The following is a 26,487-nucleotide window of genomic DNA, read 5'->3' on the forward strand; positions in this document are numbered from 1 at the left end:
AGAGTTGTAGGTCTTTACACTAAAAAAAATTATAATAAATATGATATGATCTTAAGCGTTCATATGCAAGAATTTACTGCTAAGACTTAGATTTCAAAAATATTTGCGAGACCAATTGAATAGAGAAAAAAAAAGGAGGATTTGTCTGTTTGCTTTTTATCGCTTCTTACCCTATGTGTACCAGAGGCCACAGTCCACATAGTCTCCCCTAATACCACTCCCTATAAATAAAGAGACTTGCCTTAAGATACTTAAAAAAGTGCCCTTTTTTATCAATGTGCCCTTGGTTTTTTAATGTCCTCCTCACAATATTGATCCCACCACCAGATTCACAAGCTGTCTTCATTTTGTTATCTGCCAGTGCTTAAGAAAATATGGTGAACTCACATGAAATTATAGTGCAAAATGATGAAGTGTTAAACACTTTTAGATTAATTACATAAACCATTCATTTTAATTAAAGTATGATTCCGCAGGCAGAGGATTAAAAGAAACAATTTCTTAATATACTTAATGGCCTTGATTGCTTAAGTGCTGTCAAGAGAATAGAAAAATACATTATCAGATAATATTACAAAAGTACTACCAAGAGTATCAGTTTTTATTAAGTTAATAATTTTAGTTATGTACTGTATAAACAAAACAATATAATAATGAATTACTTTAAATATCATGAAGGCTGTTGTTTGCGATAAATTGCTTTATATGATTTCCATAAAAATGGATTTAATATGTATAAGTAAACAAAGCCAGCACAAATTCCAATTCTCATATCATGCCATTTAGTAAAAAACTAAATTCATATCTGCATTCAAAATTAGCAAGTTTCTGGGATTTTACTACTTTTGGTATCTCCACCCATCTTGGTGGTAAATCTATGGGAGTGTGGTTAAGGGTTACGTGAAGCTCATAGCCATGATCATTATCTATAAAGTGGAATGGTCCAACTCATTGAACATAAATGTTATTATCAGAATGGGAACCTAAACTAAAGATAAATACAACAGACATGGTGCTATCAATAAAACACCTTCTGTAGATTTTTTCACACTTCCTTCACTTTTAGGTTTTACCAATATTCATAGAGCTACACTTAATAATTTATGTTTAACACACATAAACTATTTTTTGTTTTATTTATAGGAGACCACTCTCTGATGGGGTTCAAATGCAATTTATTTATACAACTTAAACTCCTTGTGAGCTTATTATAAAAAAAAACTGTTGTTTATCATCAAAAATCATATTATTAACAACTTAAATTAAAAACAAATAGAAACAAAATTACCAATATCATTAATATTAAGTACCAAGGACCATTCAAAAAGTTCTGGCTTCCCTTTTCCGAAGTATTGGGGAAGTTTACATGGGATTAGCCAGGCAAATGCCACAATAAAGAAAACACAAAGTAACAAGGAGAGCACGAAACAAAATTTTCGTGACAAGGACATTGGTTCATCATCCAACCGTGTTTCCTCTTCATCTGCAAGTTTTTCATCTATTAAGGGCTTCTGAAGAATGTCGATTGAACCATTCTCTTTGATGCTTCTTGACTTCCAGGAATTGTGCTCTTCATCATCACTTTGGGTCTGAGAAACTGGCACATAATTTGCACTTTCTATTCCTTTCATAGTTGTCTGAAAATAAAAATAAAGCTGAACAACCACCTTCATAATCGTTCTCAGTTTTAGCTTTACAATATTTATATCTTAGAAAACTGAAACAGATAAACTGTCCCTTTCATCGCCAGTATTACCCACCAATTAATCATAGGTTTGGTTTAAGATGATTCAGAATTTCATGTTTCTCATCTAGAATGTTAAATATTTGAAAATAAATTATACTTGAAAGTTTCTAAAAATCTAATTTCAGTTTCATGAAAAACCGTACGCAGGGAAAACTGAAAAAAAAGGTTTATGAATACCCTTTATCTTGGAGTAGTTCGGTACTGGTGTATAAAGAGTGTAACCCTTCAGATAATTATTTTTCTATGTAAGTGTGACCATATTGTTATAGTGGTATATATATGAGTAATGGAGAAATTTCAAGGAAACTTACAATGCATGAGTATTATTTTTTCTGTAGTATATCAATATAACTATCTGCCACCATCAGTCAACTATTATCGTTGTTGTCTTACAAATAATTTCTTATGCTATGCATTGGAATCCGGTTTGCTAAGTACACCATAACGAAAGTATTGGTTTATTTACACCCTTACGCTGAAGAAGAATTGTTTGTGATAAACTTTAAACAGCTCATCACAAATGTAGAACTATTATATTTTTCTGGTTGTGTAAGATGCGAGAATATCATGAAAGCCTATTTAAAAATATCGAGTTTATCGAACTCATCATAAAAAAAAACGAGGAAAACGAATGAAGAAAAATCATAAAACGTAACCGTCTAATTTATAAATTGTTTTAAAAAAAATGTATTTCCTTTCATGATTTGTTTTTCACACAGTCACCTATTTTTTAGGATTCAAACAATGTCATATGTGGATAATTTTATGAGAACAAAATTATAACTAACCCACTGCAGTGTACGAGCAAGCATTTTCCTTTCTCTGGTGTGACAAAATGTGCATATACCTTTCGTAACAGCGCAGACATTTAGAATCACCATTTACAGTACTGCAGATAATTAGTCGAAATGCCTTCCCGGTGTAACATCTGTCATGAGTACGCGTGAAACCTGTTTTGTTTCAGCTTAAAGAACTTCACAGTGAAACTCAGCTGCGCCTTCTTGTTTGAAAGCAATAACATTTTTGTTCACCGTAACATTCATATACCGATGACACTGCCAGCGCTATTAGAGCCAAAGTGTCCCAATTCATTACTATAATGTTATATTTTTTAGCATGCAAGAGTAAAAAACAACATTAAACATAGTTGGTAGAATTTTTCTCTTAATCACTTTTATATACTTGACTATTTTGACTTAAAGTTATTTGCACGGTTTCATGAGCCGGGCGTGGCCTCCTGTCAGAGTGCTCGACTGTGAAACTAATAATCCATAGTTCACAATCTGTTCCCGTGGGGTAATTGAAAAAATTTTTTTCTTTTTTTCTTGGCTTCTAAATGTAAATTCGGAAGATCAAACAATTTACTAAATTGCTTAGTTTTCCGAAACTTTCAGATATAGGTGCATTTAGAGCACGTACAGACCTTTTAGTATAGGAAATCCACCTTGTGCAGTACCTGTACTGATATTATTTCGTGTGCTAGTTACACATAGTCAAGGAGTGTATTCAAACTGGATATTTTTTGAATTTTCTCACGGCCAATTTTGTTGGAAACCTAGTTTTGATATTGTATCTACTTTATCTACTGACATCGCCATGTTTAAGTTTAGAAATGTCTAGAGGCTGTGTCCTACTTATTTTCACCTACAGAATAACCAACATGGGTTGATCCAGAACTCCCAGTTTCCGATGGACTACCATACATAGATACCAATGTTTGGAAACAGAAGGATATACTTAACTGAATTGGGTTCATGTTCCTTACGTGGAGATATATTCATAATGTTAGGAAAACACGTAGGTTCAAGAAACCAATTTAACACAAAAATACGATACCCTATAACCCAGCGCTTTCGAAAGGTGTACCTTTCTTCTTCAGGGGCATAGATACCCATAGACCTAATAAAAAAAACGATTTTTTTCAAAAGGTTTCAAGGCCTGTGGAAGAATTTCCATTCCCATCTTAACAAAAAAATATTGATACGCACTTCACCAATGACGTGAATATAATATTATGCTCTCTCAGTATTTCGCATCCAGAATTCCTCCTGATAATATCTCTCAAAAGTCTGTTGTCTTCGACTTGTGTTGTGAATAAATATAGATTACTTTCACTTTGTTTTATATTGTCTTTAGTTTTTCTTCAACTCAAGTTATTACGAATATTCACGCAAAGCTACTCAAGGACTATGTGCGCTAGCCGCTCCAAATTTTAAACTGATAAGCTATAGGGAAGGTAGTTAGTCAATATTATTGCCAACTCCAGAGATATGTTAATAGTATAGTGGGATTGGACTGTCATTCTTATAACGCATCCATGGTCCCAAAGTGTGGAGCATGATTTTGCGGCTGTGGTATTCTCAGATGCTCTGATTGATCTCATAGGAAAAATAGTACCACAGTAACAGGAGATACGGCAGAAAATTTTATGCAGAGTTAAAATGAATTTCTTTGTTGACATAAACCTGTTTCGTTTAATTACTTATAAAACTTCGAACACTGTAATGTGTATAAGTAACAATAACCTCTAGCGTCATAGTTTATATCAAAATTATCTAAACAGTAATAATTTCACTTTAGATTTTGCGTTCTTGAAATGCGCGTGTGAGACTAATGTTTCTCTTTAAGTACATAATAAAATGTTGTAAAACTATAAATTCTACGAATTACTGATTAGTACATTAGTGACAAAATAAAATAAAAGAAACATGCAACACGCCAGGTTCGTGTTCGGTTCTTAGTGTGTAGCTTCCATGATGTAATATCCATGATTCGCGTTCCGCACTTTTGAGCCCTGGGTGTCTTATAAGAGTGACGGTCTTTGAATGAAGAAGAAAAAGACCAAAATGTTAAATATGATAACCTTATGGTAGCAGTTAAATTCGTACAAGAAGAATCATGGACAGCGAGGCCATTATTAGTTATGGTAACAGATGTTGATTTACCTAAATAAAAACGATAAAAGTGACTGTCACGAAAACACCCTCCAAGGTAAACTATTAAAGCTAAAGCGACAATACTAGAAATATATAAAACGGACTGGAGAAGTTTTCTGAAAAAAAGGATGTGAGGCAGTTAACAAAAGCAAAATATTATAAAAAAGATTATATGATGGTACGTATGTTTATAGTTAAGCGCAAAGCTGCATAATGAGCTATGTATATATATATATTTAAACGTTGAATAATTTAATATATAACAAATTAAACTTGAACATATTAATTACCAGGGGTTTTCCTAGTGTATAGTTGATCACAAATTTTGCACATGTAAAATAATTTTATAGTTGAAACTTCACCTATATAAGTAAGTTCAAGTGGATAAATATTACTTTAGACCAAAATCTAAGTTCAAATTGTGAAATTGTAGACTTCTCCAAGTTTATGTGAGGACCAGAGGGGGTGATACCCCCTTATTGGAAATGCGACCTTTGCCTTCCCTGTTCTGAAACCTATGCCTACAGGTTCGCAAGGTCCTGGATTATAGAAAGGTGTAGCTCTAAATACTGTACTTATTAGAATACAGCTTTTCAGGTTGCATTACAGACTCTGCCATTAGTTAAGTTGTTTTACCCCTTTTTTTTAAGACATTTATTGTTATTAATGCTTTTGGTTTCAAAATACACAGTCTTTTTTCAAACACACCGTATATTAAATTAGTTATGAGCCAAACTGGGTCACACACACACACAAAATGTAAACCAAAATACCGTTAACACTACAATTAATCTCATTAATTTCTCTTGGGATACACCCAGGTATTTTACATAAGAAACGAACGATTTCTCACAACTTTGATGTTTGTTTCCTTACAAAAAGTGTTGTAACAGATAAAAACGTACTGGATATATGATGTAATGCCAACCCCACCGGTAGTGTTGGTTTTGTTGTTGTTAAGCACACATCTACAAAATGGGCTATCTGTGTTCTGCTCACCACTGATATCGAAACCCGATATTTAGGGTAGTAAGTCTGCAGACTTGCCTCTGGGGAGGGGGAACCGAGTTTTATATTATTAATCATGTTGTTAATCATTGTGTATTAAATAGCACCTCCACAGTTTACGCAGTAAAAAAATATGATGCTCCCAGAAACAACAACAATGCAGTATCACAACCAATTTTATTAATAAGCCTATCTTATACAAGTATCTATGATACATAGGATTCAATCAATCCTTGTAACGAAGAGTTGACATGGTCTGGCTACACCATGTCAATTATAAATAGAGGAACTTTCTTTGATGATCATATATCATCAGGTCTCTGATACCGATACGAAATGTCTTAACAGTAGTACTTCTGACAAGGTAGATGCTTGTTTGTTATTTTTATAGACAAACAAAAAGAGAGAAAAGTCACAACTAGAGTAACCAGAGTGTTGTCGGGTTTAGTTGGTAAGTGATGTGCTGATTATGGAAGAGAAATAGGAATATTTTCAAAATATGGCTGGACAATGTAGGATGTCCGCTTAATAATATTGTTTGGCTCCTCTTTACTTAGTTAACTTTCTGCTTAAGAAGTGTATACACTAACCAAATATCAACTGCCTAGGATAACCTTAATTTCATGAAATTAAGAACGTGGACACAGGCACAAAAACAATATTTTAAAAAAAGAAAAGAACAATGACACATGTTTATTTCCCACTGGACTATAAACATAACTAAGACTGAGACAGATAGAATCATATGCACATAAAAAATTGTATAATGACCATTTTGTAATCCCATTGAATGGGCTGACGAGATGGGGGGGGGGGCAGTTGCCCCGGGACATGTTAAGGCGCCCGGCTGTGTGATATTCCAAAGCTTTCTAGAAATGCATACTACTTAATGAGCTAAAATGGCTACTGTTTTTTTGTTTTTTCATGATTTCATGAAGAAATTTTCACCTAAATTTCTTTTATGAAAAATCAGCAAAAGTTAATAAATGGAATGAAAGAGGGGCCGGATAATATTACAGACCCCGGGGCCTGGGCTGAAAAGCCGAGCTAAAAATCTAGGAAAACTAACTTTCCAGAAATTGTAACTAAACAATGTTACGTGAATACAGAGAAAGACAGTTTAAGGTGAAGAAAACATTAACCCTCATTGCTTTCTGCTCAGGAGTTTTATGAAACAACTGTCTGGATGATTTTTTTTTTGTAAATTTTATTAATACTATACTTACTGTGTATCAAATACACCAGTATAAATTAATTATCTCCTTCTGCATTATTTCTAAAACAACTATGCAGCCTAAACATCTGAATTGTTACAAAATATTTTAGGCACACGCTGCATTAGTAGAACGCTTCCCTTGACTTAAGATTTATTTAGAAGTTTAAGAAACTATTTGAGCGATATAAAAGTGCAAGTTACGTTAGAACAATCAGATGATTGGTTGATTCGTGGATATGTTACCGTGATAGACTGATTGATGAGTTAACTAGTTTCTTAGTCAGTTTGTCTGTTACTTTAGGTTTATGAATATTGAGTTTTTGTTTCGACAAAGAAAATAGTGACACGCAAACGTTCTGTACTTACGAAAGAAATAAACAAAAATACTGATTTTATTGTATTAGCGTCTAATGTGAACTTAGACATATCAGCGAAAATCAGTTTAGGCTAACTCGAAGAACTTGTAGTGACAGAAATTGAACGCTTTCGTTATCATCAAGTGAGCTGGACTGTGCATTTTTTTTTATCCAATAATAAAAAAGAAACCGTTACAACAACACGTAAAAAGGTTTACAGAAAGAGAGTTGTATTGTATAAGTCAAAAATAAACTACTTTGTATGTTTAGTGCGAGCATGGGCATCCGCAGGGGGTGGGCAAGAGGGGCACTTGTCTGTTACTTCAGTTTTGTGAATATCGAATTTATGTATCGACCGTAATATAAAAAGTATCACGCGTACGACAGAGGTTAGCAAACTGGTGAAATTATTGAAAGGGAGAGAATGTGTAGTGATGGGTTTCAATCCTGCAACCCACAGACTGCAAGTCGAGCGCCCTAACCACCAGGCCACAAATTTATCAAGTGGAAAGGATAAAATCTATAATTATAACAAATATTTCACATAAAACACGTTTTTCTTCAGAATACAAATTTCCAACACAAAAATAATATAACTAGTATTAAAGCTACACAGTATAGTAATATTTGATTCAGCAAGACATGCATATTAACATTAAAAGAAACAAAAAAACACATGTCCAGATAAATAGGGTCAGAAATATATTATACTTAATTCTAAATTTCGTATTCATCATATTAGTTAATTAGTTTAAACATTAAATATTACATGGGTAGTATTATTTCTAAAACGCCAGCGAAAATTAAATATTGGTTTTCTTTTAGTTGGCCAGGAAGTATAAAAAGAATGCTCAGGCAAAGTGTGGTATCAAGGTAATATGCCACGAGTGTATTCAGAACCACGAAGCACCGACTCAAAGTTGTTGTTTTTTTATATTTTTGATATGCCACAGAAAACATGTCCAAATTACTTTCGTAATGAAAAAATATCAATATTATATACATACATACATATATAATTTAAAAACCACTTTTGACACCATAAATTCATCGTTATAAAGAAATATTTTGAAAACTCGTTAGTTTTAGAAATAAAGGTTAAAAAATAATCAGGATAGTTGCTTACTTCAGGTTTTTTTTTTGAAGTCAATCGTCGTGGGTTAAGCAGTTTGTAATGTGATGCACGATCTCCACCTTATGTATAGACAAAAGTAAAATGATCTCTACAGACTAACGCTTTATGTAGGTGTATGTACAACTGTTTGGAAATGAAAGTCTTGATCGTTCAGCCAGAAAACTTTTATCTGCACAATATTAGTTTTACGAAGACCACGTGTCCTGTACTCTCGATGACGATACATCAGAACTATGCAGATGTAACAAGGCAACATTCATTCAAGGTACACAGACGTTATACATATGATAAATACAGTTTAATTACCAGCTTGTACTGCCATGTGTGCAACTGATGTTAAGTATATGCACAGTAAGCCTATCAAAATGTTCAACGCAAGTTGTTGTAAAATAAAAAAATAAACAAAGAATAAACGTTCAGAATTGGGCTCAGCAATGAGCCTATGCCTACATCAATTTTTGTTTTCTTCTTTATCTGAAGTAGGTTTGATTCGTTTCACATTTCACTCAAAGCTACACGAGGGCCATCTGCGCTAGCCGTCCATAACTTAGCAGTGATAAACTAGAACAGGGGTGTGAAAAGAGGGTCCGGGGTCCGTTCCCCCCTAAATATTCAATGAACACAAAACGTTGGGAACCACTGGACCAAAAGAAAGCAGCTAGTCAGCACTACCCACCTGCAACTCTTGGGCTATTCTTTTAACAACGAACAGTGGGATTGACCACAACATTATAACGTCCCAAGTTTGAATGGGCGAGTATGTTTGGTGGGACTGGAATTCGAACCCGCGACCCTCAGACCTGACCATGGCAAATGATAGGATTACTAGTTTGTTATCAATTTCGCGCAAAGCTACACGAGGGCTATCTGCGCCAGCCGTCCCTAATTTAGCAGTGTAAGACTAGTCATCACCACCCACCGCCAACTCTTGAGCTACTCTTTTGCCAATGACCGTCACATTATAAAGCCCTCACGGCTGAAAGGGCGAGCATGTTTGGTGTGACGGGGATCCGAACCAGCGACCCGCAGATTGCGAGTCGAGCGCCCTAACCACCTGGCCATGGAACATTTGCCATTGTTTTTATAGTAATCAACTGAGCTTAAAATAAATAATAAAACCAGTTAACTCAAATTGTGGTGTTTCATAAAATTTAGAATTAATACAATACTAAAATGTTTATTTGTAAGCATTTGATGAAACTTTCACAAACGTTCTTTCATTCATACCTACATGTACTGATTATTGAAAAAACGTAAATATCTCTTAAGGAAAAAAACATTGGACTTTTGACATTATAAATAATTAAATTTAGAAAAGATTTAATTGTCATGTTTCGGCCTTTTTGTTTATTTCAACTCTTATCATGTTCTAATTCCACTCTTGAAGTGTAAAGACAAAACAAAAACGCTTTATTAACAGTTATCTATCAGTTTCACTAACTGTTCCTTTATGATCGAGTTCCAAGTAATAATGATAATAAAACAAAACACTTTATGTGTTCAACACTGTAACTTCAAATTTAATCTGTTGGTGTTCAGAATTGTGTTACAGTTCTCGTTAGAACCATCATGTTTATCGTTTTTTGCCTCGTGCAAGAAGGATATCAACTATATCACAACTTCAAGTCTACTCCGTTATTGATGTACCTGTAAACCTCCTTATGAGTGCTTAATCAAATTATACGTCGTCTCAAAATAATTCAGCAGGATATAGTATTTAGGTGTGACTGTGTTAGTTGATAGAACATAGTTTTATGAAATTCTGGTGCTCTCAATTAACCTCTAAGGTAGTTTCAAAAGTCGATGTATTAAAATTTTGGCAGAAGCATTTTATAATATGGAAACTTTTAGAAGACAAAGCTACGTTTTTTCTTTTCCTTCTTCATAAAAAGTCTTTATTAAAGGCAATGAATAAATGATAAACCGAAGTATGGTTATCTAAGCCATGACGAATAGACTATTACTATGCCTTTTAATTTAATGCCTTCCACATTTTGGTTGTTCAGTAGAGATGACTGTAATTTTTCATATTTTGTTTTCTTTTTTTCTGTTGATGATACAAAAACATGGAAAATCTATAACTTGCTACATGAAGACAGTTTACACCACCAAAATTTCTAACGTATTATGTTTACATGCGACTCCTTGTAGAAGTTCTAAACAACTGTCTACAGTTTTTGTTATCGCTTCTATTATAAATTATTCTATATTTATTATAGTTGACCCTCATCTTTTTGGCTAAAAGGGTATTTAATGAGACCATAAACTGCTGGTTCTCCAGTAGTAGACGACACCTACCGGTATATTAATGACATACATTTTACATACTTCATTTACTTCAACGTTTTAAGTTTGTAAAAAATAAAATAGCGAGAATAACCTGTTAGTTGGGTATAAAATTTATTCAAAATATGTTTTAATTGTTTTTATAACTTCATTCCTAATATGAATATTCCAAAAATTCGTGTAAAATAACAAGGAGATCGAAATTTATTGATCACTTCTGATAGAAATAACTTACCACGCTAAAATCCGGGATTCGATTCCCCGCGGCGGACATAGCAGACAGACCAATGCGACTTAGCTCTAAAACGGACAAGTTTCTGTGACTTTATACGCATTTCGCAAAAAGTTGGACATAACATAAACCTTGCAATTTTTTTCAAACTTACCACTTTTACGAAACGTTCAACAATTTTTATTCGATATCGTTTCATACATGATAAAACCATTAACTAACAGCCAAAAATAACGTTAACAGCGAGGATACCCAACTGATAAGACAACACAAACGGCATTTAATTACCTCTACTCATTACCAGGCTGATTTTTTTTTTCATCTAAAAGTAGACAGTTGGATCTGATAGGAAGTTAATATTCATTAATTAATAATAAACTAAAAACAACTAACCTTTTATATAAATCTTCTCCCTGCTCCTATTGTTTCTTACTTTTGTGAATAGCAACAGTTTATCGGCTTGCAAAACAAGTACTTTCCACAAAAACGTCAAGTCATACAAATGTGATATAAACGCGTTTATTCTATTGTCACATTTCTGTACTTTGAACCACGAATGTCATCAATACGTTAGCACGTGTTCATAGCATCTTGTACAGTAACAATTCAAACGATGACCACTTTCTGTGACACAATGCAAACGGAGTACGTTTAAGATAATCATACTACACTTTGCAAGCCCATAAGCATAAAGGGGGGAGGGGTTCTAATTTGTGGATTAAAAGGCAACACATATTGTGCGAAACACAATCAGCATGCAAAGAGTGCTAATGCTAAGGGGGTATGCCCTCACTCAGAAAATTTGCAACAAAAAAAGTGTGCTACGAGATTAAATCCGGAAGCAATTTTTGCATGAAATATAGCTTACATAATCGCGTGGTTGATCACATAAAATCCACAAACATCCAATGAAAAGTCAACAAATCATCATTCTGTTGTAACACTGCATGGGCAGTTAAAATCAAATTAGCATAAATATTTACGCTTTATTATAGTAACGTACTGTACTATCTACATGTAGAGTAGTTATTAATCGTTAAATTATATTACTAATTTAAACAACTCCGTAAAACAATAGTATATTAGCTATTTCAATCATTCGCTATCATGTACGTACACGTGTGCATGCTCCATTATTTTGGGGTGCTTTTCCATAACTAACTTGCATACAGTTTTAATGTTGATAGCAGTGTCATAATGATTCTGTATTAAAGCTAGAACACTCAAGTCTTTTTTTCGGTTTGTGTACACCTTATTATTCAATCGGCGGAGAGCAGATGCCGAACATTCACATGGACAGTGTGGCAAATAGTTTCAGTAACATAAAGATATTTTAAATTGTGTTCTAAAGTAACTGAACCAGCCAGTGTGGACTTTGACGAAAAAAAAAAAGAGAAACTTGCCAACAGTGTAACGCACATTTGTATATACGTTTGACTTGTTTCAATATATTACTTTAAAACAAGTGGACTGCTTTGCTGTTTGTTTATGGTTGAAATTTATCGCTAACAAGTCACAAACGCCTGCTGTACAAAACCTGACCGTAGCAATACGGTCTTGATTTCCAATTACAAAGTGTCAACAGGAGCCACTGCATGCGACTATTTCAAAACAAAACATACTAATGCTTCATCAGAAGAATGTAGACAATGTTAAATACTATAAGCAGCCACGCTATAACTGTATAACCACAATTTTTTTTTACATAATCAAAATGGGTGGTTCGGTTGAACAGCCCTGCATGCTTAGTTGATACCAAAACATGCGAGAACGTTGCATTGTACCGTTTAAGGATCACATTTCGCTGCGTCATACTAATTTAAACGAGTGTGGATTTGTTAGAGAAATCAAAGACTGCAAAGGTTATCATTAATTCCATTATTATGCCAACATATTTATGATTACGTTACACAAATAAAGGCAGCATTTCAACATTGTAATGTTTTCAGTTCTGTTGGAATACACGATACTTATTCACATTCTGGAGTTAGTTCATATTCTTCTGTATGGAATCACCCACCTCCAATTACGGTTAACTTATTTTATTTAACTTGGTAGGGAATTGGGTTTAAGCCGTTTGACTCTGAACTCAGGGTCAAAGCAAACCGGGGGTGTTCAGAAAGTAATTTATATTCACCCCCACTCTTATGCAAGGATTACAATGAGGGATCTTGTGAAAAAAAATTAACCTATCGTTTTTTGAAAATAAATTGCTTGTTTGTTTTAGCACAAAACTACGCAACAGACTTTCTACGCTTTCTACAGCGAGGAATCGAACTCCGGATTCTAGCGTTAACTTACCGCTATCCCACTGAAGGACCTTGGAACTTGTGATTGCAGCTTTTCCAGTAATAATTATGAAGCTTTTATCTTTAAATCGGTAAAATATTGCTTAACCGTATCACGTTTGTATGGATAAAGCCTTTCTTTGAGCAACATAATTTTTTTGTTGAATTTCGTGCAGAGCTACTCATAGGGTATCTGCGCTAGTCGTCTCTAATTTTGAAGTGATAGACTAGAGGGAAGGCAGCTAATCGACACCACCCAACGCTAATTCTTGGTCTACTCTTTGTCAACGAACAGTGAAATTGATCGTCACGGTGCAACACACTAATGGTTGAAATGGTACGTAATATTCAAGAAATGATATTTCTAAACTTATTTGAGAACCTTTATTCAACAATTTTGTAAAAAAAAACCTATACCAAACTAACCATTTCCCACATGATTCAAAGCAATTAGTTCATTTTATAAGCAATTCGGTAATTCTTCTTTATAGACAAGAAAAACTTGAGCATGCATTCTTTGTAATTTTTTCTCAGTAGAAATCGTTAGTTTAGGAACTTGTTTGCTACTAATGAAACCAAATGGCTTCAGTTAGCAAGATCTGTTTGAGTTATTCGGTTTTGTTTAAGTACGAGTTGAAAAACAAAAACTATTACAGCGATTACCGCTAAGACACGGTGGGGCACAAAATAATCTATAAAGTTTTATTTCACGCGCACACGTTTCATTTGCGTAAAATTATAGTTTTTATAGCATTGTTTTTTGAATGATTTTATTTTATTCAGAAAACCACAAATTTAAGAAAAACCTTACACTCTGACAGTTTAGATCGAAGTGAGATGCTCAGAGATTTCTCTACGTTCTGCAACGTTTTGTTTAAGACGTGAAATTAAAAAATACTTTTATCCGAAACTACAGTGTTTAAAGAAAATATAGCATAAACCTAGTATTTTTAGAGAAATTATCAAAACTAAAAGGATGCAGTAAATCGAGAACAAAACAAAAACTTAAAGGAGTTTACTTTCTGAACTGAATAAGAAATTATATAGGACTTAAAACTATATGTTAGCGTCACACATACAGGAATTTGCACAGAAATGCTGAATATTACACTTTCTTTCTATATTTCTCTTTTTTTTTTACAACACAGAACTTACACTGTTCCATAAGATACAAAGGTCGTAAGATTAGATAGACACCGTCTTAAAGGAGCTGTGACAAACTTTAGAGTAACAACATTTCAGGAAATTTAAAGAAATGATTTATACTAACTCATCAATAACTAAAGATACAAATATATAATTTCATTATTTTTCTTGTGGTCTTTATAACCACATTATCAGCATCTTGATGGTTTCTACTCCACTGTTTATCAGACAATTAAAGTTGTACATTTGATGATCATTAACCGTCAACTCTTTTTAAATGTATGATATCGATTAGTTATGCTGCTAGGTGCTATTAAATAATGTTTGTTGTTGTTTTTCATTCTCAGTGATAACTCTCATTTCAAAGCAATGAAAAACAATAACTTGGAAAATTATCAACTGTATCCCGCTTAAGTGTCAAGCCACTACTGCTAATCACGTTGAGTATATATGGTGAAAGGAAGCAAGTGTTATTTATATTGAAACAAAGACGTCTGTGACACAAGTTCTTTCAGAATTGCTACTTGTAGCGACATACTCCTGAAATATTACGTGTTAGTTTGCTATACTAAGTTCTGTATGAAAAACTTTCTCAGCAATTCCCATAATTTTATGCAAACTATATCAGATGAACTATATCTTTTACACTTACCACAGAACAATATTGGGATTTTGATACCAAAGCTTCTTTATAGATTTCACATCGAATATTTCCATTAAAACGCAAACATGTTTGTAACACCATTTTCTGTAAATATTGATAAACTATCAATCCTACTCTGTGACTTTAATCCACAGTTGTACTTATTACTTCATATTGGTTGTAAGCATGAGTGTGCATTAACATTTTCATCTGAAGCTACTGTATGTAATGTTACATCATAGAGTTTCTTCAAAGCTACATCCAATAAATTTGTTTCATCTCAATCATATTACCATTTTGACTAGGTTCAACATCACAACTCCTTAAAAACTGCCAATGTTAATGACAGTTATCACTAACCGCACAGGCTTGTAATAACTACACCAGAGTGAATTTAAACAATCCTGGATACATTTGTATGTTAAACAAAAGGGAATCCTCAATAACCATGGCTGTAATTAGATCTTAAATTAGTCAAGAGATGAAGCTATGAGCTAAAAGTTTGTACTTGAAAAAAACAAACAAACTATGAGCCACTATGCCATGGCTAAAAATACTTTAAAAGGGCTGGTTTCATTTAACATGCTCTTATTATACAGAAGAGAGAGAGAGAAAAAAAAGCGGTAGTGAAAATTAAACATCAGCCTAAGAAATTTCCATGTCCTTCAATCAATAAAAGTACCAGAATGGATTTTTAAAAATGCAATATAATTTCACATTTGTTTGTTTTTTTGTTAAAACTGTTATGATGACCAATTACACTGATTTGCAAAAGAAACTGGCCTGTAATAAGTCTTTTATTATGTCACTAGTTATAATACTCACTTTATTGTACAGTGTAAAAAAAAAATCAAACTTTAGTTCAATAATTAAAAAGTTAGAATCCACCAAGTAAATTAGTACAGTAATACACATACTGGGAATATTAATTAAATATTACACCATATTCCTTCTGGAAAGCTGTTCATTGCTCGTCATTACCAGTTCATAACATCTTAAACTTAACAGGAAGTTGAGTCTATAAAAGTTTCCAATCCACTATTCTTCATAACTTCCAGCTCATTTTGGTTTTTAAGGCTTTAAAACTTTAATACACCTGAGGAAGGGTGGTCTGTCCAGAAACACATGGTGATAGAAACTTAAGTTTCTAAGTGATATAAATACTAAGCTGTGTCATCTAAATAAGTTATAAGCTAACACTAATCATTCCATCTCATAATGTCTTAAAAGTTAGTTCAAAGCTGTATGGAAGTTTGTATTCAATACTCTTGGGCATCCAATTACTTTTAAGATCACTCAGCTAAATCAGTTTAGTACTCAGCTATCATTACAGCAAGCAGTTCAAATGCCCAAAGGTTTATTTGATAAATTGTATCATTAAAAAACAAATTTATATACATATATATATATAATGGTGAATACATGCAAATAGTTTCAATTCTAAATTGTTCATTTATGTATGTCTTTTAATCATATCCCTTAATTTTAACTTTTAAGACAAGTTTGTGCATTTATATGTAGTCTGTTTCAAAAAAAAAAGAAGCAAATTTTGTCTTACCGATGAGCACACATACTCATTGTATAAATATCATACTGTCTACATGTACATTTTTGGCAAATGGTAGTTTGTTTGTGGATTGTTACTAAATATTACCATTACCACCATCAGGAGTTTTAGGTCACATTCTTTATTTCGACTTGAAATTTAAAACAAAGTGCAGTAAGCATTTCTTCTCCGACTGGAATAATATATACAATCTTAGTTTATATTTCTTCCTAGTGCATTCTACTGCTGTAAATGAAGTCCTCAGGTTAAAGAGGAATACCATATCTTTCAGGTTAGTGTACAAAACTTGAAAAATTGTGGTTATACCAATAGTAAAAATAAAGCTTGTCACTATTCAGACACACACACATATATATATCAGTAAATGTATATACACGTGTTGATTTTCCAACTAAAAGATAATTTTCTATATTACTTTATTTTGCTAGAATACTAAACAATAAATATGTTTGCATTTCATTGATTACAATTGTAACACCTAATACATTAATGTTTATGATGTTAGAAAAACAGGTAGGTTCAAGAAGTCTTGGCAGAAATGAATAAAAACCCTATAACCTGAGCGCTTTTGAAAGGTGGACCTTTCTTCTTCTGTAATTTTTTATACCTAAAAATCCCTCACTCACTACTGTATTCACACTGCACTGAATGTTCATACCTTTACAAACGGTTATACTCCTACAATATTTACATGTACACTTTGTACATGCAATACCACAAGGTTCTGGTTTTTTGTAGTAAATAGTTTAGTTACATAAAATGCTATGTACAAACATCTCTATTATTAAAAATGTTCAGTAGAGTATTATCTGATTTTTTGTAAATTTAGGAGTTATCTACTGATATATATAAGGAACAGACAATGTAGGAGAAAAAAAAGGAAACAAATAAGCTGTATATTTGCCATAAAATCAAATTAACTGTTAATCATCTGTTAACTTCTAACTTCTAGTTATGATATTAAGTCTTACAATAAACAATCATCAAGAAAAATATCTACCTTCACCAGGCATACTGGAAGTCAAAACCTGCAAGGTTTTTCAAACTTGTTACCAGAACTTGCTTAAATATGACTAAACATTAGTGCCTTAAATCCCACTTACAAAGATAACATCAAACTGAGGAACAAAAGCAGAGTGGCCACTGATAATAAAAACTAATTACTGAAAACTTTTTTAGAAATGTTTCTACTAGAAATTATTACATAACTATGGAACTGTCCAGTAATTTCATAAAAATATCTAGATAGAGTTGAACTTATGATAAAATATGGCCCCTTTTTGACATATACAAATAATTTATAAGCCCACTAACTATTCAAACTATTAACAGTTGGACTGTTATAAAAAATACTTCCTCATTATATATTTTATACCACCAATTTAAATATCTATGCAACATCCATTGCTAAAATGTGAGTTGTCAACAGGTAGCAGAGAATCTAAATCTTTTAATCAGATTACTAAAACATTTATTGCAGTAGACAGCGATGTTGTTGTCATATGGGATCAACATGGTAACTGTAAGAGATGTTTTTTACAATGTTATAATTTTTGGTACAATTTCACAAAATAGTATAAACCAAAATAAGAGAGCTGATTTGGATGATATTCACTAATTACTAATAAGTGGCACAACTCTTCTATAAATATACCAGAACTTTACACAAATTGCATCTTAATTTATGCAAGATATAAGGAATCTTATGGTTTACAAATTAATACGCAGCCAAACAAATCTGTGTAACTCTAGTAAAAAAAACATAGAAATAAAATTTATGAAATGTCGGTTTCCTACAAAGTGAAATTTGTTAGCATTGAGATTTCCTATGAATTATTTTTTTATTTAGGGTTCAGTAAGGAAACAATTTCCAACCACAAATGGTCCTATGTTACCTTTCTTAATATTAATTTACCTTTGCCAAATTCACTCAGTTAAATTAGAAATGTAAAATAAAAATTCATTATGATAAGCTGAACTTTCTAGTAGAATGTGTACTGTAAGCAGCAAATTTTTCTCCTTTTTTCAGTAATTTAAGAAGAAAATATTAAACTCTGTAAACAGATGTTATTAAACATTTAGACTGATATATAATTGTCTTTATGAGTCACAATTGTTATACTCTTTCTGTAGAACAAAAATATGTGATAGATATTGGTGCAAATATATATAAACTTCTACAATTATACGAAAAAACGATCAAGTATTATTTTCCAATAACTGTCATTAGCGTAATACTATTAAGACAAGTTTTTCTTTCAGTAGTAAATCTAATGATGACCATGAAGAAGAAGAAGAAGAAACTTAGTTTTATGTAATAGAATACATTAGTACACCACTGAAGATCAATACTTAACATCAAGTAGCTTCAAAAACAAGGTCTTGAACTAGTTTTTACAATTAGAACATTTTTGCACAAATTCATAACATTTTATATAGCTTAACTACAGAAGTGAAGAACACTTGCATTCTAAAACATATACAGTCAAATGGAGTTCATTGTATCTATACAGAATATTTTAACACAACTATTTATTATAATATTTTGCTTCCAGGTCAAACTTTTTTTTTTACTCTATTGTACTAGTGTTTCAATCCCACTCCTAATATATTAGTATCTACTAGTGTCACAAAGATATTTGTAAAATCTATGTAATTTATTTCAGAGGAATTTTAATTTGAAATGTAATTAACACAATGATCTTAAAGAAGTCTTTAAACCTGAAATTAAGTTACTTCAAATAAAAATAATGTTTTGCATAAACCAAAAATTATTTTCGAGTATTTGTGTAGTAAAGTTATTTTTTTTTTTGGAACAACCAAGACACTTGTGAACAAGTGTCATTCATAGCACCCTGTTAACCCATAGAACATATACGTATCCAATGCCACAACAAGTCATCACAATTACCCTAATCCATATTTATGTTTCATTAAGAATTAAAAACCACTTACTTTTATTTGTAAAAACATCACTAGAAAAAACCAACACACCCTCTGTAACATATTGACAAGCAGTCTAATTTTTCATTGATTAAAAGGCACCTCAACATTAAACTAATGTTTTTAATATGGCTAAAACTGGAATAAAAGTAATAAGCATATTTAAGAATGATTTACCCAGAATCATAAAAATTTGAAAAATCTAAATACCAAATGAATACTTTGAAGTTAGAGGAACAAATTTTATTATTACTATACACAAGGGTATACACAGGTTTATTTGTTTCAAAAATTCATACAAACTACACAAGGCGTATCTGCACTAGCCATCCCAAATTTTGAAATGACAGACTAGAGGGAAGGCTGCTAGTCAATAGCATCCACTGTAAAATCTTAGGTCACTCTAATAAAATAATGGAATTTAACTAACTTTTATAATAGATCCAATGTCCAAAGTGTTGAGTGCATTTTTATGGCAAATGACTCCAAGATTCACAATCTTGCACACTAACCACTGGGCCAAACTCAGACGGTATACATGATAAACATGTTTCGTAAGTAAACTATATCATTTTTAGAATAACATTTTCTTCTTTAATAAGGAAAAATGTAAGAAGTAGTAACAAACAGAAAAACACACATACACACTTAGTTCTTAATTAATGATATGTAATCCAAAAGCAAGTATATTGAGTACATTAGACAGCTACGTTAGGAAAGCTGTAGTAACGATTGTTTAAAGTTAAGCACAAAGTTACACAATGGATTATCTGTGCTGTTCCCACCATGGGTATCAAAATCTGATTTCTAGCATTGTAAGTCCACAGATATACCACTGTGCCACTGGGGGGCAGCTGTAATATCGAAGTCACAAAAAGCCTGGTATAATGCCATTACAGGAGGCTGCACTCACAAAAGGAAAACAAAAAAAATGAGAGAGAAAAAGAACTGTGCATTGAGGGTAGTTTTGAATTAACTAGTACAAAATGGTACAAAATATAAAAAATTAAATTGACATAGCTCAATGTAAGAGTACATAAAAGTATATGTACTGATCCCATAAGGAATGTATAAATGCTAGGTTGGTTGTAATAAAGTTTATTTTTAAAATATTGTATGATAATGGCATTCAAAACTGTTGTTAGTTTCATAAATATATATATATACAGAGCATAACTAATTAGGGTTATCATGAAAGAATTTCTGTTTGTCTTGAAATACTTCACTCATTGAGTTTCAATTTAATCTTATGTCACAGAATTGGAATTTAAGGATAAATTACAAAACAGAATTCAACTATTAATTTGTTTTATGTTATATGATATTTAAGACATGTGGATAACAGTTACACATACATATATAAAATCATCTTCAATTCTGTAGTTACATACAAGTACATGGTGGAAATATATACCTTTTTGTAATACTTGGGAAATTTACGATTTTCCCTAACAGTTTATTTGCACATTAAGTAGTTATTAAAAAGCAAATTTCTCAAACTGTTTATAAGCACATTATTCTATACATATAATACATTATTTGTAGCTAGTCTGAACCTATGGGTCAGCAAATACTGACTAGTTAGAGGAAGTTTATCCTCTGCTGATACCGGGACTATATATATATAAAGTAATAAAAAATACTATGAATCTTCGAATAAAGCTCAATCATTCACACAATAGTTTTAATAAATGATCTCAAACTCAATAAACTGTAGGAAAACTATTAAAATCAAATGTGGAACTTTCACAAAAAATCAGCAACACTATAAGCAAATAACTAATTATATCTACTCAGACTAAGATGTACAAAACAGAGAATCTATATAAATAACATGCTTGCATTTGTCTGTCCGGAACTTTTCTTGCAAATTTCTGGATCAAAAGCTACAAATCTCACATCATTAGAAAGGCCTTTGTCCAAGAAGTCCACATCGCTTATTGTTTTTTAACTCAGAATCATATCACCTGTTTTTTGCTTAGTCACACTTTTTAATACAATAAATATGGTACACGATGACACAATGTTGTTATCATCAAATGATGACTGGCTTCAATTTCAACTTTAGTCTTTTTATTTGCAAAGTATTTCACACAATACTTAACTCGCATATAATTTCCTAAAAAAGAATGAACATTACACTAAATACAATTTCTATGGTTTCTTGATTTATTTCAGTCTAAAATAAGCAAGTGCAGTTCATTCAAAACCATATGCTTATCGCTTTGTGAACATGCATTCAATTCAGATGTTTCTGCATATTCAGCTAAATTTGCCTTAATTACAACTTCACATTTACTTTGAATTATTTTGGCTTCAGTTAGTTTCTCAGACTGCTATAAATACCTTTTAGCTACTTATTTCTTTATTACAAGATTTATTCTTTGTTTTTATGAGTTTGTTTCAACTCATAAAACTGTGTCATACACTGAATGGTCATAATTGTTTCATATTCTGTACACCATTATAAATTCCATTATTGTTTACTTTATGTGTAGGTTTATTAAATAAAATTATGTATATGTGAGTTTGTTTGTCTGACTGCATAAATTTTTTTCAAATAGACCAGGATTTATTGATCTAACACAATAACTGCAAGAAAGCGTAGCTTATATGGCATGTATGAAAATGATAGAATAAGGAAAATTCAAGCAAAGAGCATAAAACCTACCACAAGTATTTTGCAGGTCAAAGCTAATATATATCAAAATTTTCAGACTCACTTACATTAAGGCACTATGATGGTTTTAGTTTAATCTCAAATGTAAAGTTTATCTGCAGGCTTATCTTACCATTTAAGTTTAATAATGAGTAAACTACTCAGTTATGTAATGTATATATCAAGCAATATTGAACCACAATACAGTGAGAAACAATCATTTTATCTGTAGGATCTGACTATCACAAAACAATTTGATTTACTTAACCTTATATTCATTGCAGTAAGAAAAGGGAAACAGTTAATAATGACCTATGTTGCTACTGTAGCAAGAACAGGAGGACAGAAATTATGTGCCCACATTATCAAAAATAACAAGCAAATGTGACTAATATTAAACAGTCTTTATTAAGACTGAACATTCATAGATGACCCAAAATTACCAGTTTCTGTTATTGAATTATGGTTATGAATTTTAGTTATCACTGCTGAGTCAAGTCTTTCGTATCATGGAAACAAATATTAATTATACAAGGTTACCAATCTTTAATAATACAACATCAAGAGGAAATGTGCTAGCTAAAGTACTAAACTCTGTTATCACTGCAAAGAAGAACTGGATCAATCAGTGCAGTAAAAAAAAAATCATACTGAAGTAATTAATAAATGAGCTATGATTACAAACCTCACCTGTTAATATGCAAAATATATAAAAATTGGTTATCAACCTTATTTATTATTTCATTTGAGATACAAATCACGAGTAGTAAATTCAGTTATAATTGTACATACTTCTAACAAACTATAAATATTGAACTTTGGTAGTAGAGCAAAAAAAACCAAACAAAAATCACTTGATTTATATGTAAAAATGTTGCAATATTTTTATTCTATGAAATCAGGACATAATTACACACAATTACCTCTTATTTTCTCCCAAAGTAAGAGTAAAAATGTTAGAATATACACTATTACAAAAACATAAAGCCTTTTATAATTTATGTTAAAAGTCTACAAATTTCTCATAAAAAGTGAACAGAACACTGTAAAAAAAAAAAAAAAGTCAAAATATTCATATAAATCAATAAACCAAAGAAACAATAAGGGTAGAAAGTTTATAATTGGTAACTGTTATGAACCATCTGATCAGAGAAATAATTCAAATGAGAACTTATATAATAACATAAGGTTGCTACTAATAAAGATACTGATTTTAGACATACAGATTGGAATTATTTGGAGTCAAAAAGTGTGAGAAAGGGGTTTCTTGAAGTGCTTAAGGATGGTTTTTCTAAACCAAATGGTCAGACAGCCAACTAGAGGGGATACAATTTTAGATCTATTATTAAACACTAATGAGAATTAGGTTGAATGTTTTGCTACATGTTGAGATAAAAAAAGGAAATAAAAATTATAGTTTCTAATATTCAGAAAGCCAATTTTGAGGCTCATATTCAAGATTTATTAGTAATGAATTAGAATAATGAGTTAAAAGTTCTCTGGAAACTTTTTTGTAAGTAAAAAGTCTTTTAATTTAAGGTATGCATGTTCCTACAAAAAAAAAGAGAGAAAGTGGAAAAGGATAACAGGGAAGGCCAAACTTAAGTAGATTGCTGAAAATAAAAGATAAATGCTCTCAGTTTGAACCAACAGAATGAATGGAAGATTTATATATAACCACAGGAAAGCTTGGGATTGGGATAAAAAAAAATTAGGATATTCAAAAAAGGTTCATGAAAAACAACTGGCTGATAAGATTAAAATTGATAGCAAGAAGAGAACTGTCATCTTACCACTTTTATTTCACTATCACAATCTCAATTACTTAACCTTGTATTCAGTACAGTAAGGAAAGAGAAAGAGTTAATAATGACAGAGAATATGTGCCAAAGTTATGAACAATGGCAAGAACAAATTAACTAGAATTAAATCATCTTTTACTATGATGAAAACTATGAAACAGCACACATTTTAAATGTTCCTTCTGTTTCTACAAGATGTCAGCAATATCCTTGACCCTTAGTATTCTGCAAAAAATATTGGAATTGACCTCAACCTTGAAGGTAATAATCTCTTGGTTGTAAGAAGAAAAACAGAGACTAAAAACAGATAAAGCACCCGGACAAGATAACAGTAATCCCAGTATTTTAATGAAGGTCAAAGATCTGATATGTGAACCTCTCTTTTTCATTTTTGGCAAGTTACTCTATTGTAGGCAGCTGCCAGAGGATTGGAGAATTGTTAATTTCACTCTCATTTTTAAAAATGGGTGATAAGAATTTCCCTGAAAATTATAGCTGAATTAGTTTTACTTCTTTACTGGGAAAATGTACAAAGTCTGATTTAAGAAGCTTAACAAAACCACCTAGTGAAATATGATATTGTAGAAGAAAATCAATACAGATTAGCTGAAGAGAAGTCTTCCCTGCCCAATCTAATATTTTTGTTAAAGATATTATGTTACCTGGAATTGGTGTACTAAGATGTTCAAAAAGTTTTTGATGTTACATAAAAAAAATTAGCTAAGTAAATCATACTGGTGTGGATTGTAAAAAGACTAGTATATTAGATTGTATAATTGTTGGATGAAAGAAAACAAAACATTGTTATTAACAGAGTTAGAGGAGGGCTACAAGGATGATTTGGGAGTGGGGGAAGAAATGTTATCTCCTGAGCATAGGTTAAGATCTCCACCGATTTTCACTTATGAAAAGGGTAACAGGTGATCTTACTAAGGGTTAGAACATTATCCTACAGAATAATACGATAAAAGTTATTTCCTGAAGAAAAGACAACAACAAAACACAAATCTTAGATTTGGAAAAGACAGTCTAGACTCCATTTGAGACAGTTTTATTTTTTCAAGAGGGTGACTGGCTTACATAATGAGTTGCTGCCAGCAGTAGTGGAGTCCAGCATTTTACAAGAGTTTAAAAATGGGAATCAATAATTTTGTGAAACATTACACGTGGGTTTAAGTTTTTACTGTTTCTCAAGGGTGGTTGTACATCAAAATCATTGAAGGACCAAACTGTCCCCTGCTGTTCATATGTTATATTCATAAACATCACCATAAGTAGAAACAAAAAGACAAGTATTTTTACACACAAACATACTGTGAAGAAGAAATAAGATTTTCAAACATATCAGTAAACTGTAGGGAAACAGTTAAAGTTTCATATGTAAAAATAGCCACATTCTTTCCCAACTCTTTCACAAAGAATTCTAGATTTTTCTAGATAACACAAATATTGCTTGTAATTTATTTACAGAGGATAAAAAAAATCAGAACATACTTTTATGGAACTTCAGAAGAGACCTTCAAACAGGCATATTGAAACTTAATGATAGACAATACAATATTGCATTTTTATTTATAAAAGAATATTTGATCTACCCTATAATGAATGAGATGATTATCACTATAGAAAATAACACAAAGTGCCTGAGTAGGATTATGTTAAAAATACCACTAACTAGCACAATTAAGCAGCATGGTTGGCATATATACACAGATTCGAAGGTAAGAGAGGTGGGGCATAATTTTCATCGATTTTGTGGCCCCTTTTTTCAAAGCTCCTGACTTTTCCATGATTTTTCAGTTTGTGACTACTCTGTTAAGTGTATCAGCATTCAGCACATTAAAAAGAAATAATCAGATAATCATACACATCACTAAAGAGTAAACAAAACAACTATTTATTCCTACATACCAACACATTTTTCAAGAAATAATCAAATACTCATTCATACACATAAACTACTGACTAAATCATGTATACATCAGCACATTTCAAAGAAAAATTCAAACATTCATTAATACACACATAATTACAAAGTAATAAAACAGCTATTAATACACATCAGCACATTTTTAAGAAGTAGCCAAATATTTCTACACATACTAAACATTAATAAAAAAAAGCTACAAAAATACACCAACATATAGTAAAGCAGCACCCAACTATTCATACTATAAAGAAATAATCAAATACTCATATACACCAGAATTAGAAGAAACAGCCAAATATCCTGAGACATGGGAAAACTGTAAAACATAAATAAATAAATTCATATACATTAGCAAAAACCCAGTACTAAGACCTACATAATAAGACACATAAACATAAACATCAGCATAATATAAACAATAGTACTTTAACCAAATTCAATATTTTTTTAACTTCTAAAAATCATTCAAACATATTATTCAAGTAACTGTGTGGTAAGTTATAGAACAGAAAATTTTCATGTGTTACAAAATGTACAGATTACATACCACAAAACTGTCCTTTAAAAACCTCTAAAAATGATCTTGCCCATCA

General features: G+C 31.7%; 1 protein-coding gene and 1 long non-coding RNA gene across 2 annotated transcripts in view; one reads left to right on the forward strand and one right to left on the reverse strand.

Moving 5' to 3' along the window:
• The window catches only part of LOC111087541, a 27,878-nt gene extending 16,849 nt beyond the window's left edge, over positions 1-11,029 (reverse strand). Inside the window, exons 1-2 of the mRNA XM_022394509.1 lie at positions 10,920-11,029; positions 1,289-1,637 (exon numbers count right to left, since the gene is read on the reverse strand). Of these exons, the coding sequence (XP_022250217.1) occupies positions 1,289-1,637; positions 10,920-10,958 (388 nt within the window). The 5' untranslated portion in view covers positions 10,959-11,029. The remainder of the gene's footprint in view (positions 1-1,288; positions 1,638-10,919) is intronic.
• A 2,426-nt stretch (positions 11,030-13,455) lies between these two features.
• LOC111087518 lies at positions 13,456-20,215 on the forward strand. Its single transcript, XR_002612192.1, has 3 exons — positions 13,456-13,541; positions 16,774-16,831; positions 18,826-20,215. It is a non-coding gene; the product is annotated as an uncharacterized LOC111087518 (long non-coding RNA).
• The last annotated feature ends 6,272 nt before the right edge of the window (positions 20,216-26,487 follow it).

This window comes from Limulus polyphemus, unplaced genomic scaffold (assembly GCF_000517525.1).
Source record: "Limulus polyphemus unplaced genomic scaffold, Limulus_polyphemus-2.1.2 Scaffold71, whole genome shotgun sequence".
NCBI lineage: Eukaryota > Metazoa > Arthropoda > Merostomata > Xiphosura > Limulidae > Limulus > Limulus polyphemus.